General features: G+C 41.4%; 1 protein-coding gene across 1 annotated transcript in view; it reads right to left on the reverse strand.

Annotated features, from left to right (window-relative positions):
* Nucleotides 1–16028, reverse strand: part of LOC122789164 (tumor necrosis factor receptor superfamily member 6-like) — a 145278-nt gene that overhangs the window by 104645 nt on the left and 24605 nt on the right. Inside the window, exon 3 of the mRNA XM_044056408.1 lies at nucleotides 15897–15932. Coding sequence (XP_043912343.1) covers nucleotides 15897–15932 — 36 coding nt within the window. The remainder of the gene's footprint in view (nucleotides 1–15896; nucleotides 15933–16028) is intronic.

Here is a 16028-nt window from a genome sequence, read left to right on the forward strand (position 1 = left end):
GACAAACTTGGAGTTATAAGGTGCTGATAAGATTTTCAGTCAAAGAATGCTATCTGCTATACTGCATTGTGTCTATTCGTTTCAGAGTGGTTCATACAGAAACAGAACTGGGGCAAAGTAATTTGACAGAGAAAAAAAGGAAATGTCTTGCCTCTCTTAGGAAAAGGAAGAGCAGCAGCAAAAGTTACACGTTTCCATTGATTCTTCTTCTAACCGCAAATACAACATTCCTCTTTGGCCTCCATTTGTTTCCCACTCATGGATCAATGTACATTCTGCCGGATCAAACAAACCACCACAAGAAAATGGAAGAACTGTAACCATGATAAAATATTTTCTGGCTAAATATGTTCTTTTAACCATATCTAACTGCGGGTCTACTTCTAAAGGTCAAAGTTTCAAAATTTAGAATTTTTTATGGTACAGACCATAAGATCGAAGTTCTGACACTTTGAAATATACGAAATAAAAAAAAAAAAAATAAAACCTTTTTCTTTAAGTTTCTGTGGGGGGGGGGGTAAACCCCCTGGGCCCCAACACCTCCGATAATTAAATATGCAAACTCGGAGATCGCACTATAGCAAGGAAAACAGTAAATTTCCCATTCCACTCTGTACAGCAATCTGCATTGTAACAGTTCAAAGTTTCAAAACTTCGATCTTATGGTCTTGACCATAAGAAATTTGAAGTTTTGAAACTTTGACCTTTAGAAGTAGACCTCTAATTTCTCTACATCAGAGAACCTGCATTTCCTTCGATAAAATAGAACTGGCTTACAAAGTTGTAAGTATGCCACTTAGTTCTAGTGTAGGTGTAAGCAATTCTCAAAAAATTAAATCAATATTATCTACAAAGTACAGTTGTGTACACTTACCATAAATGTAGATGTTCATCACATTTGGGTTATCTGCTTGCAGTAGCCCTCAGTCAGCCTGATTAACAAAGTCTTGGGTCCTGCATCGGTCATCTTCCATGACATCAGGTAGTCAGGGGTAAAAAGCATGCAGCAGACGCCATTTTATCAGTTTTTGTTGCCCCAGATGTCCCCATACTGGGAAGCAATTATATACAAGGTTACACCTCCAACTAAAAGCAAATACACCAGAAAGCTTTAAGCATAGTAAACAAGAATAGAGGTAAAGACAATAGAAGTCAGGGGGCTGGATGGATGGTAACCAGGACTGCAATAGTGAATACACTCGAACATCTAGATTTATAGTAAGTGTACACCACTGTACTATGTTCATGTTTCACTGTTGCAGTCAACACATTTGGGTAGATTCCCAAAGCTAAGGACTGGAGGAGGCAATTAGATAGCATTAGGACCAGCTATAAGGCCCTGCAGGACTGCAGTAGCAGGGCCAGCTCTAGATTTAGAAAAAAATTGGCAAGTAGTAATGCTTGGTGAAGGTATGTACAGAACTCCAGGTAGTAGCTTTTAGGATGTCTCTTGTAGGGACACCTCTGAGAAAGGCTGTAGAGGTAGATGCGGCCCTGGTTGAATGTGGTCTTATCCCCTGTGGGGTAGGTTTGCCATGGTGCTTATAGCAGAAATGAATGCAATGGCCAATCCACTTAGAAATGGTTTGCTTTGAAATAGCTTTCCCCTCTGCCACTGCAGCAACTGCAACCAGCAGCTGTTCAGATTTCCCGAGAGGTTTAGTCCTGTCCAAGTAAAATCTAAGTTGTCTGTGCACATCCAAGGGATGCAGTATTCGTTCCCCCTTGTTCTGTGTATTAGAAAAGAAAGTTGGCCAATGAATGGACTGATTAAGGGCCACACTGGGTACCACCTTGGGCATGAAGGAGGGATGTGTCCTGAGGGACACCCTGTCCGCATGAAAGATGATGGAAGGCTCCACAGCAATGACGGCCTATAATTCAGACATTCATTTTGTTGAAGTGATGGCTAGAAAGAAAGATGTTTTTCAAGAAAGGAATTTCAACTCTGCATATGCAGCCGGGTTGAAGGGAGGTAGAGTGAGCTTTTCCAATACAAAGTTAAGGTCCCAGGCTGGAGTAGGGGTTCTCCTGGGTGGTCTTATGTTTTTGGCCCCTCTGAGGGATTGCTTCAGCAGTGGATGAGAGAAGAGGGGTGGTTCTGTATTGTAATGAGCTGAAATGGCTGAGGCATGAATTTTGATGGAAGAAAAGGAAAGGCCCTTCTGAAGCATCTCGGTTGAGTATTGAAGAATATGAGGTAAATTGGATGCTGCTGTGCCCATCCCATGAGTTTGGCTCCAGGAACAGAATATTTTCCATTTTTCAGCATAGGATTTTCTAGTAATGGGCCTCATTGCCTCCAGAATGACATCCGTCACTTGCTTACTGAGGGATGGGAATGGTGAGATCAGGTAATTAGACAGGCTGCCAAGTTCAGGGTTTGAAGCTGTGGGTGCAGAATCTGGCCCTCCTGTTGAGACAGCAGAGCAGGGGTCTGAGGCAGGTGCCATGGTGCCAGCAGTGACACACTGCGCAAGAGGGGGTACCAGTTTGGTGTGGCCAGTCTGGTGCAATCAGTATTGTCCTTGGTTTGTCCTGTTTGATCTTTAGTAGTACCTTGGAGAGGAGAGGCAGAGGGGGAAAGGCATAAACTGAAAGGTTTTCCAGGTGAAGGACAGGGCATCCACTTTCCAAGCTTGTTTGTGGGGAGTCCTTGTGCAGAATTTGTCCAACTGATAGTTCTGGGGGGAGGCACAGAAGTCTATCTCTGGGCTCCCCCATTTGTTTCTCAACATGTTGAATATCTTTGGTTCCAGTTTCCACTCACGTGGGCCTATGAGATTTCTGCTTAGATCGTCTGCCAGTGTATTTTATCTTTTCCTGACAGGAATTGAGCTTGTAGGTGCACTTGGTAGCTCAAGGCTGTGTTCCACAGAGCCATAGCTAGCCTGCACAGAGGGTATCTTTACCAATAATTGTCCTGGAAGACTGTGGTCCTTGAAGGCTGTCACAGCATACTGTACAGATAACATTTCTTTTTGATTAATATGCAGGTGCATTTGACTTGGGTTCCATTTGCCCTGAATGCACTGCCCTGCCAAGAGAGCCCCCCATGCATAGTCTGATGCGTCTGTTGTTAGGGTTTGGGCAGCAGGGGGTAGAGTGAATGGTAGTCCCTTGTTTTGGTGGCAGGCCTCTTCCCACCAAAAGAACTCTTTCTGTAGACAAAGTATAATAGGAATTATTGATTCTAGATCCTGAGAATGTTGACACCATAGGCTTTTTAGATACCATTGTAGTTTTCTCATATGCAGTCTTGCATATGGAATTAGAAGAATGCAGGAGGCCATGAACCCCAAGGCTTGCAGTATTTGTCTTGCAGATAGCAGGGTCTTTGTGGCCATAAGTTTGAAGTAAGCTGTCAAATTAACTTTTTTCTTTGGCGTGAGGGAAGCCATCTGGGAAGTTGTGTTCAAGCTTGCTCCCAGGAATATAATTTGTTGGCAGGGTACAAGATGTGATTTATTTTCATTTATGGTGTATCCCAGAGCAGTTAGCACTTTTTGTACAAACGCCAGATGATTCAATAGTATGCCCTGGCTTTCTGCCTGAATTAGACAATTGTCCAGGTATGGGTATATTTGAATATTTCTTTTCCTGCAAAATGCAATGACTGGAGCTAGGCACTTTGTGAATACCATGGGTGCAGTAGATAAGCCAAAGGGCAGTGTAGAGAACTGCATGAAGCCTGCTTTGAAGCGTAGGTACCGTCTGCAAGATTCCCTGATTGGAATGTGCAGGTAGGCTTCCTTTAAATCCAGTGTTGCCAACCAGGCATCCTTGAAGCAGCTGGTGAAGAGTTAGCATCTTGAATTTTGGGATCACCAAAAAAGTGTTTAGGATAGAGAGATCCAGGATAGGATACCAGGAGTTGTCTTTTCTGGGCACCAGAAAAAGTCTTGAGTAGAAACCTTGTCCCCTTTCCTCTTCTGGGACAGTTTGAATAGCCCTTATACTTAAGAGAGAGAGAACTTGTTTTTGAGCCTCTGCCCACTGATTTAGGGGTATAACTGGCCAACCATTTGGGGTTGGTAGAGTGTGGAAGTGGAATCTGTATCTCTGGGAAACTATAATTAAAACCCATTTGTCCTGGGTAATGAGTTTCCAGTTTTTTGCCAGCAGAGCAATCTTTCTCCCTAAAGGAGCAGTCAGTTGAGAAGGGCTTGGAAGTTTTAAAGTTAAATCATTGAGACAGATTACCATAAGGGGGGGGGGTCTTACTACTCCCTGCTTTGGAAGTGGGAGCCCCCCACTGCTTAGTCCTGTGCGTACCTTGGGAATGAAGCCTGAGTGTTCTGCTGGGTCTGGGTTTGGACTGAGAAGGCCTGGAAGAGGCAGGAAAGGACCAATTCTTAGAGGGCCAATGCCTACTAAATCTTGGAGGCTGCACTAGCAGGAAATCTTTAACAGTTTGCATAGATTTAGCCTTTTCTTTTTAAGTACTTCTTCTGCTTTGTTGCCAAACAGGCGGTCCTGGTTTAAGGGAGCAGGAGGTAAAGTGTCAGGGGCCAAGCTAGACTCCGTAAAGGCATCATCAACAATGTCCAGTACAGGGGGGATAGCTAAAAGCCTGTGTTGGGGCAGAGGTAAGAAATTTCTATGCCTCTTTTTAGAATCAGAGTAATCCTGGCTTTCCCTGCGGAAATGCTCCCTAAGGAGTATGCAAGGTTTCACCAAAAGAGAAATCCTCTGGAGGGGAAGCAGAGGGAACTGAGTCCTCTGCATCAGAATCCTCATAGGCAGATAAGGGTAAATCCTGGTCATCAGATGAAACAGAAATTTTAGAATTCTGATTGGAAGAATCATAGCCAGATTCAGTCCTAGGTCGACTTCCCCTGATTTAAGTAATAAGGTCTTCAGCCATTCTTATCATTTGTTTTTTTAAAGGCCTAACCATGTGGTCTGGGTGTCGGTTTTCTAGACAAGGATCATATTTTAGGCCTTGAAGAAGAAGATGGCATTGGTTTTTTATGCAAGTCAGTAGGTCTGAATATACCCTCGGAAGCCGGTGCCTGCACAGTGGCTCCGGACCCATCCAAGGTAGAGACATCAGCAGGTTCCACAGTTGAAGTATCTTGTGGCATACTGGACTCTGAATGGGTCTCAGTAGAGGCCTGCAAATCTGAAGTAGCGTGTATCGGGGCTGCGAAAGCACCTCACTGAGTACCGGCGAACTGGCAACTAACTTAGGAGAAGCATTGTAGGCTGCTTTGGACTTACGCAGCCTGTCTCTGTCTTTATCTTTGCATTTTTTCGGAATGTCAGTAGTTCGGTGGCTTACCAAAGCCATATCTGGATAATTGAACCAAGTACCAAAATATTTAGAAGTGTAAATATACCAACGATGAATAGTTCGTTTTTTAAATAAGGCACAAGACCGACAGCGAGGTAAGTCGTGGTCAGAGCCTAGGCAAGGAATATAGTACGAATGCAAATCTTTATGAGGTATTTGCCTTCCACAAGAAGTACAATTATAGACTTTTACTGACATCGATTAAGAGCAAGAAAAAGTTCCCCTACGGGGTACTTAGCTTTAGTTGAAGACTTTGGTTCTGAAACTCGAAAACGAAAACTTCAGGAGTCGACCGATTGGCACTTGCAAATTGCTTCTGCTTCGGGCACCGCACGGCAAGAAAGACTGATAAAATGTTGTTGGCTGCATGCTTTATACCCCTGACTACCTGACGTCATGGAAGATGAGACAGCAACCGACGCAGGACTCAAGACTTTGCTAATCAGGCCGACTGAGGGATACTGCAAGCAGATAACCCAAATGCGATGACTACAACAGTGAAACACGAAGAACATCCCTTTCAGCAAGCAAAGAAATCTGTGACATTTACTTCTGCTGTACAACGGACCACATGCATAAGGTGGTTTGAAGTTGTGATGTCAACACAGTTAAATTGATTAATGATTTTTGCTATGATCCCTCAAGGCTAAACAGCTCATGTGTGGAAAAAAAAACACATAGCAATATAATCTCAAGAATGTAATTGCCCTCATCCAAAGTAAGTGACACACAAACTTGCTGAAAAACTTCTGTGTGGAGGAGGGAGGGCCACATGATTGCTCTACACACACCTCTCTTTCATATATGTGCTAAATGACTGCAGTGACTTGTAGTAAAAGCAAAACAACCTTTGAAGTGCAGTCTTCTTTTCCACATTTTCACTGTTTCTGAGATTCCACTCCACAAACTAATAGCACAGGTGGTTTCAGAAAACCATTTGAATATTAGGCCACTGAAAATACCACCAGAGAAAAAGACGTTTGGACAACACATCCTGAGTAATTTTCTTATGAAGATGTAAGGAGACGGGAAATACTTCCTAAGCAAAGCTTTGCTGCAGTTTAGCCCCTATCAGTCAGACAGGAAATAACAGCAATTTTTTCTCCTCTTTCACTGCCTCAAGGTTAACTTTATCTAGCTGAGTAACAGGGGTTTGAAATTTTATCTGACTTCTCAGACCCAGTATATTATTTCTCAATACCTCGCAACTCCTCTGAAGTTACCTTAGGCAACTAGTCGATCATTATATCCCTAAAGACTATCAAGACTTAACCAGCAGGCTCAAATTTCTGCGCAATACAATGTGTAAAATAATTCTCACTCATTGGACTTTTCCACTAGGTCATTTAGACATCAGTTTAACTAACCCCTGGGAACAAAGATTCAAAGAAACTTTATTGTCATTTAGGACCACACAAGTGCAACCTAAACAAAATTACAAATGTCAGCTCACGAGAGAAATGCAGTGCAAATAACGTAAATACAGCGGTATCAAAGAATAACATAAGAAAGAAAACAACATGTATGACATGCAATAAGGAGTTCACATTACATAAACACATTCAATACCCATTATCCAGTAATAAATGATATTCACCACCAAACCTCTACACTTTTAAGACAGAGAATAAATAGAGATTAATGAATAGCAGCTGTTTAGTTACCATACTGCACTTGTTAATCTTAGATGTGACTCAGTATAACCATCATATTGCATAACAGTAATGCTGGTGGCAATTGCTCACAGCAGCAGGATTAAATGAAAGAGAGAGGCATCAATGCATCAGGTATTATGGTTGGTGTCCTTATTAGTAAGTCTCACAGCTGTAGGATACAAACTGTTCCTGAATCTGATAGTCCTACAGCAGAAGCTGTGGTACCTCCTTCTAGATGCCAGTTGTGAGAACCAGTTGTGAGCCGGATGGGTGGAATCGGCAAGAATTTTATAGGTTCTCTTTCTTGTAAAGAAAGACTGCTGAATAGAAGAGAGGTTTGCGTCCAGGATTGTCTCAGCCACCTTCACCACCCTCTGTAATTTCTTCTTCTCCACAACTGTGCAGTTCCGAACCATGCTATGAAGTTGCTAGTGAGGATGCTCTCAAAAGCTCCCCTGTAAATAGGGGTAAGAGCAGACAGTGGGAGCCTGGCCTTTCTGAACTTTCTCAGGAGGTAAAACCTCTGTTGAGCCTTCTTAACTATATGGTTGGTGTTAGCAGGCCAGGAGAAGTCATCAGAGATGTGAAGGCCCAGGAACTTGGTTATTTTGACTTTCTCTACTACCTCCCCTTTGATAGTGAGTGGTTGGTGAACTGTTGTCTTTCTACTGAAGAACATACATCCTCTGAATATCAGACTCTACTCTTAATCAGAATCTAAACCATTAATTAAAGCTGGAAAGTGCCAGAACTTCGAACCAACATTTTGCCTTGTTGAAACTAAAATTGAGACTTTAAAATGTATAGCTTCATTCACAATAATACATTAGCAAATTTCCTGTAATCAACCTCCAACAATGGAGAAGAAACTATCATACAAGTTCAAGTACAGTAAAGTATTATTTTATTTTTTTTTACTCAGAAACTTTCCTTTGCTGAAACTCAGTAGAGAATTAGCAGCTAAAGAAGTTGTTGAGATTTGAATTTAGTGCCTTCATTTTTTAAACAAAAACATCGTTATTGAATTATCACTTACGGCATATGCAATCGTGCATTTATATAAATACAAACAAACCATACTGACAGCATCAGTTGCAAACACCATACATTACATATAACTGCAAAGTACCTTGCAAAGGTAAGGGAAAACGTCTCTTAAACTTTACAAAAAAGCACCTAAACAGGCATGTCCAAGGGTCAGTTTCGTTGATTTCTCCTGTCCACCTGGTGAATCTGGGCATACTGGGGCAATGTGGCAACTGCCTCATGTACACAGACAATCCTCTCCTCCTACCACCCCACACTACAACCTGCGAGAGATGCACTTACAAAATCAAACTGGAAGAAAAACTCTCTCCGGCCAAGATTGTGCTAGACAGTCAAGAGGAGAAGGTTAACACCTGCATTACACCTCAAGCAACTCATAGCCCTTCAAAACCAACACCATCAGCACCCACACATAGCAACACTAAACCCACATATGCGGAGGCCCTTAAAATTAACCTGCCCAAGCAACAAGGACATCCCAAGCCGAAATGCAAACAAACACCAGTCACAACCACAGTGACACATAGCTCACAACACCAGTGTGCCACCCAACAACAGCCCCTAAGGCAAGACAATGTACCCAACACTTTAGTCATAGGTGACTCTATAGTCAGGCACACTGATGTCCCACTCACCAGGATGAACAAGGAGAAAATTACAGTCAGCTGCCTGTCGGGTGCCAGGATCCACCACATAACGCATGCACTCAAGTCACTCCACAACAAGTACAAAAACGACTCTGTCATTGTCCATGCTGGAGTGAATGACTTGAGACATACCTCCCTGGACTACATGAAAAGAGACATGGAAGAGCTCTTGGATCATGTGACCCAGGCAGGTATGACCCTAGCCCTGAGTAACATCCTGCCTTTGCCCAGAATGATACCACAGTATAAGGACAAAATGATTGACTTCAACAATTGGCTAAGCTTGTGGTGTCATTCAAAGGGGATCCAGTATTTGTCTGCCTGGGAAGACATGATCAACAAACCACGATGCTTTGCCAGAGATGGTCTACACCTGTTCAGGTTACTGGCTAAAGCTCTTGCCACCCCTATAGTGCCTTTTTTAGGCAAGGTTCAAAGGATAAAACCACCACCGTAACAGATACAAGCATGCAAAACCTGAAGGTAATGCTACTCAATGCTAGAAATCTAAACCTAAAAATGCACTCTCTCGAGGCACTCCTAAAAATGGAAGAACATCGATATCTGTGCAGTAACTGAGACCTGGTTCAAGGCTCCAGAGAGCACCCCTGCAATACCAGGCTACAATTCTTACCACACTTTTCGGCCACAAAACCAAGACCGAAACACTAAAGGTGGAGGAGTGTCCATATTCACCAAGGATATTCACACCTCCAGGCTAGTTACCCAACACAATGCATCTGAAATTCTCCAGGTGCAACTAACACTAGGAAAGACTGCAATCCAAATTGTAACTTGCTACAGATCCCCCACCATGTCCCAAGATTCTCACTACACCTTTCTAAACATACTGGAAAATATTAAGATACAACCAAACACCCTAATACTGGGTGATTTCAACTACCCTGCCATTAATTGGGAAAACTACTCCGGTACCAACTCCTTTTCCTAACGGTTCTTGGAATTCATAAATCCCAACGCCCTGGATCAACTAATCCATTGTCCCACCTGGGGCTCCAATATCCTAGACCTGATCATTACCAACATGGGAGATAGATGCTCCACACCAGTGGTCAACCCCTCATTGGTCAGGTCTGACCATAAGCAAATCACCCTTGACATCCACATCCCCCCCCCCCAGTAAGGAAACCTCCTTAAAAAACTTCTCCAAAGCCAACTTCATGCTACTGAAGTCAGAAGTGACAAACTTCACAACACCCACGCAGACGGGATCTGGAAGTTTGACTGCAGAATCCTACACTAAGGCACTGTACGAACACATCCACTCGTGCATGAATCGTGCCATCCCAAATAGAACCAAGATGCTCTTCTCCAAACAAAGGAAGCCAATCTGGTGGTCCCCTGCTTTAAACAAACTATACAACAGAAGGAAGAAACTGTTGCAGAAAAGAGGAAAATCCCAGGATGCAAAAAACTCTCTCACCAACCTCAGTAAGAAGCTGAGATCCCTCATAATATCCTCAAAAGCTAGTTATGAAAATAAAACTGCCAAAGATTCCAAAGACAACCACAAGGCATTCTATAGTTATGTCAAGAATCTAAATGGCAATGCTCAGATCTGCTCTGAGCTACAACAGAATGGCATTAAATATACTTATCCCAAGGATATTGCCAATATCCTGGCAGATTAATTTAGTGCTAACTTCACCCCCTCCTCTCACCCCCTAAAGGGCCCATCTCAATACCAAAAGATTGCCAAATTCCGATGATCACGGCCACAGAGGTAGAAACCGCACTCTCCAAAGCTAAGAATACAGCATCCATGGGACCAGATGACATCCCAGGCTGTGTACTACATGAACTACAAAATAAACTGGCACCTCACCTAAGTGTCATGTTTAATCATAGCCTCACCTCAGGCTTTGTGCTCACTGAGTGGCGCACAGCTACAGTTATCCTGCTCCACAAGGCAGGATCTGCGTTGGATCCCGGGAACTACCGTCCCATCAGTCTGACAAGCCTGATCTGCAAGGACATGGAACGCATTATCATGGAACTTATAAACAAAGACATTGGCAACCTTTAAACACTGGACCCCACCCAGTTTGGGTTTGTGAAGGGCCGATCTTGTCTCCTGAATCTGACTGACTTCTTCAAATCAGTCCCCAGAGCTGTGGACGAGGGTAAGGCGGTCCACACTGCCTATCTGAACCTCACCAAAGCCTTCGACACTATCCCCCACTCTGGAATCATAGATAAACTTACTAAGCTGGGCATAAATCCCTACGTCACTTGATGGGTTGCCAACTGGCTTACTGACAGAACCCAGACTGTAAAAGTAGCTGACTGCAAATCCAGCTCCAGACAAGTGACAAGTGGAGTACCTCAGGGTTCAGTCCTGGGACCACTCTTGTTTGGCATCTACTTCTCTGATGTACAGGCCAACACTAAGGGACTCTGGCTAACAAAGTTTGCAGACGACTGCAAACTGGGAGCCATTACTGAATCCCCAAATGATGTGAATATTCTACAAAAGGGCCTTACAGAAACAGATGCCTGGTGCCAGAGCCCTTAATGCCAAGAAATGTATAGTTATCCCCTTTGGAAAAAAACATGAACCCATGAATTACCACATAGATGGCAGGACACTAAACATCGAAAGTGTGATGAGAGACTTATGGACACAGGTGGACAGTGGTCTCACTTTCCATAACCACATCGCCATAACAGTGAGGAAATCCTTCTATGTGGCACACCTCATCGCCAAGGGCTTTTCATCCAGAAAAAAGGAGGTCATTGTTCCACTGTACCCATCTCTCACTAGACCCATTATAGAGTCTGGTATGTACCTCACAAGACATCTGCAACAGCTGGAAAGGCCACAGAAATACCTCACTAAAAGAATCACAGGCCTAAAGCAGATGCCATATGCTGACAGTCTAAAAAAACTCCAGCTATACTCTGTGGCATATCATCTACTCAGAGGCAATCTCTGCTTAACATACAAGGCCATGTCAAATCCTGAGCTGTTTGACATGCTCCACTTAAAGAAATCCCAATCCCTGAGAGCCACACGCTCCAGGGATCTAAAACTTATCATCACAATGAACAAAACATGTTGGAGGGATAGGTTCCTGACACAGAGACTCCCCATACTCTGAAATAGACTGCCCATACATGGCAAGCAGAGCGCCTCATTGGCCCTCTTCAAAAGGAACCTTGATGATTGGATGGGAGATGGGAAATTCACCCCGGGGATCATGTCAGTTGCCCTGCTAGACAGGGGCCCACAGAAGTAAATATTGCGGAAGAAATATCCAGGGAATTGTTATGGCTAGGCTTGCATAGGCCTTAGAGCAGATAGCCTAGTACCTCTACCTATGAACCTAAAATCACCATCAATTCAACATTACATTGCTCATTCAATTCCTGCCTTCCCTCAAACCTCATTCCTCTTTCAAAACATTATTTTGCAAGTAGTGTTCCCATAATTCCTATTTTTTTCTATGTAATTTGCTCCTACCCTTTTCTAAAGATCCCACTTTCAGTTCTTTTATCTCTGTTACTACACTCACTAATTCTAATACTGTTTGTTTAAACTTTGATTTCCATTTTCTAGTAACTGCTTTTGTGGCAGCCACTAGAATTAAACTCATCAAGGCCTTACTATGTGTACACAGTTCAGATCCTGTATCACAACTCAAAAAAATCATTTCTTTAGTTACACCAATTTGCTCACATAGTATTTCTGACAAAGTAGTCTGCCAGTTTGTCTAACTTCCAAAAAAATATGCTCCCAATTATCTCTTTCTTCCTCATCACATATCCAACATTTGCAATCTACCTGAAGAAAAATTCTTTGGAGTCTGCTTGTGGTATAAAAATACCTTTGCAAACACCCCTAAAGCAAAAATCCTAAATCATCTACACTTTGCTTAATATTTTGGAGTTGTACATAAATCATTCCATTGTTTCTTTGTGAATTGCTTATCCAATTCATGGTATCTTCATTTTTGAGCTTATTCCTGATGCTTTTATACCTTCTGAGATAATTCCTGAATCACAAGTAAATAAAGCAACACTAAGACACCCAATAATTTTTTTACTGGCAATTCATTCAAAGAGAAAGCCTTAAGAAGGTTGCTGCTGACAGCACAGGACGACCATAAAACTGAAGGAGTCTGTAGACTGCTCAGTTTCAAAGGGTAAAAGATGGGATTTAGATCCAGTAATAGTACTTTCATTAAGTTGAAAAAATGTCTATAGCTTAAAAAAAAAAAAACAGTATAACTAGAACAAGCTACAAATCTTCAAAAATGACAACCTACCGACAGGTACCCAATATGCTAGGTTAGTGGCTACATTTTATGCTTTAAAGTGCACGTCATAGCAGAAAAAGAAACCGATGGGTTCCTATTACAAGCTTTCCAGTACACAGCTCTTTCTGTCCAAATAACCTCTGATACAAAACAAACAGTGTGACAGCATTACTTCAAAATACAATACACCATAAAAGGTCTATTAAGTACATATGTCTTCAGTTACACAGTCAATCTTCTTGTCTCACAGCAAATAAAATAGTCAAATGCCTTTAAAGTACTGCCATTTCAGTTTCATTAGAGGCAGCTGAAAGGTGCTGCTGATATTGCACCAGTGAATGGAATGCATGCATTTAGCTGTAAGCAGATCATAACTCCAAGCTCTATCATCACTGCTTAGGAAAATCCGTGACAGACCTTATTTAGCTAGCTGTATAACCTGTCAACTACTGTGAATACAGGGAAATGTCATGTTCCTGAAAAAAAACAGGACACAGAAATTACTGTTATTCTGCAGGTCTACTACGGTCATGACTGTTTTCTGCATTTTCTCTGCAGCATTTTGTTGTGTTGTGGGCTCATGGGAATACAGTTACTGCACAATGGAAATCCCAGGTAGTCAGCCAATTTAACTCATTCCTTTTCTTTCACTTCAAAATATTACTTAGTAACACCTTTCAAACAGTTCTAGTAACATTTTTATGTTTTGAATGCCATCCTTGTATGCATAGTTATGGGCACTGCATACAGTCCTGAGATCAGAATAATGCTATGTTTTTCTTATTCAGTGAGAAGTACTAATACCCTTAAATGACAACAGCAAACTAGATAAAAGCCATGTATGCTACTTGTGACTTAAGCAAATGCAATGAAGATATGGTCTGTTGATGGTGGTTGCTGCAAATACAGATGGTCTTTACTCCTACGGTGTAAAAACCTTAGTCAACTATATTAGCAGCTTGGATACAGAGACTCCAGCTTTTATGCATAAGACTGTAGGAGGACTTTGTCATCCTCCAAAAATATTTATAGAATTTAGCTAACTCCCATGGCAGTCAATTTACTTATTCAGAATTGGAGAAAACCAAGGTTTATTCATACTGCTGTCTTACCTCCCATACTGCTGTCTTACCTCCATTTTTAGAACAGAGTAGTAGTCCGTAGGGGTCAATATAGAAGTTGGATCAAGCTCATAAGAGAGCTAGTGGGCAAGTGCAGTCATGGTTTCATATCAATATCAACAAACACTGACTCTATAATATCACTATGTGCCTTGGTGCATAATTTGCCCCCCAAGATCATATGAACATACAGAATATCACAATGAGATGTGACAACAGCCTACTTACATGAAGATTAGGGATGTTCAAAGTCCATGAAAAGGATTAGCTACAGATTTCAAGCCATCACTACAAATGATGTCCTTATAGTACTAACTTAAATGGCATACAAAGTGGGAAATAAAATGATGTACATGCAACTTCACAAACAAATCAACTAGTGTAAGTCCATTGATATTTTAAAATATGCAAGTCCATAACAGGCCACATGTCCTACATTCCAATAAAGATCCACAATGCAGTACCACAAAAAGATAAAGCAGGCTGAATCCCACTACAGCAAACACAGGATGTCTCACAGATTCATCACACAATTCTATGAATATGCTTTGGAATCGAAGACGTCAACCGCACATATATCAATCACATTCAGAGGTGCTATATTTATCTCATACCACTAACAATACAGAATGCTCAGAGACGCAACTCAAAATAACCAAGTACTTGGCCTGAGAGGATACCAAAGTCCATGCAACTTACACAGCTGCATTTTACACCATGTAAAAAATTATTTGTTAAACCAAACACACTACCACATGATAATCTGGAATATTCTAAAATAAATTACTCTCACATGACCTACAGATGCTGTCTCAGAGTTAAATCACAAAGACATTCTCATCTCAAAAAAAATATACTGCTACATTGCAATGCACAGAAGAGGAATGTAAAAAGAAATAGAGAAAACACTCTTACATATGTGTGTGTGTGTGTGTGTATCTATACACACGTGTGTGTATGTATACATATATATATATTTAAATATGTGTGTGTGTGTGTGTGTGTGTGTATTTGTACACACACACTTCTCTGCCTCTCTCTCTCTATATAAATATCTCTCTCTATATATATATATATATATATATATATATATATAAATATGTGTGTGTGTGTTCATCTAGGTGACAATATGAAGACATACCAAAGATGTGACAGTTCACTGACTTTACTTCACAGAATGAGATGGTAACCAAACACTTCTACTGACATATATCTTGCCCAAAGCATTCTTATGACCCTGTGATTGGGTGATTCATAGATGGGAGACTGAGCATTCTCTATGTTCCTTAACTAAATGACAGCAGTGGACTTTACAGATCACAGACTATGGTCAGAAAGAGGAGCATATTCTTATTTGTCAAATAAGAGGTCTTTATGTACAGCAATCTTTTTACATACTTAGTTCAGTTACTTAATGCACACTGTTAAGCAGATATAACTTTATCAAGTTATTCACTACAATCTGCAGGAATAACTAAACATTAGGGCAAAAATCACAGTTCTATGACATGACTATAAAAGAAGTAGTTAAGAAACATGATGGTCTTTCACACTAGAGTCATCCTTTTTACTGGAGATTTTAGGTAAAACAAAATTCAAAAAACAGATTCAGACAAGTTACAGTGCACTGTGATGCTTTTTACTTAAGCTTGTGATTTTGAAAGTTCAACTAATAATAATAAAGTGACAATGTTTACTTTTCAAGGGACACAGATATCCATTCTCTACTGTATTCTGAATAAGACAAGTTTTCCAGCACAGATCACTTTGTTTCCACAAAGCCAACAGAATAACAATTCAGCCCCACATAACCCTGAAATCAATGCCTAATACAAAACAAAAGTTCTCACCTCAGTGTTTTTCTCTTCATGTGCTCTTTGTGGATTCTAATTAGAAAGACAGTAAGTTAATATTTCTGTGCCATAGAAGAACATTCACAACATGCTCACTTGTAGACCTTGAGAGTGTTTACAAAAAGATGG

This window comes from Protopterus annectens, chromosome 14.part0 (genome assembly GCF_019279795.1).
Source record: "Protopterus annectens isolate FY-2018-M chromosome 14.part0, PAN1.0, whole genome shotgun sequence".
In the NCBI taxonomy this organism is placed as follows: domain Eukaryota; kingdom Metazoa; phylum Chordata; order Ceratodontiformes; family Protopteridae; genus Protopterus; species Protopterus annectens.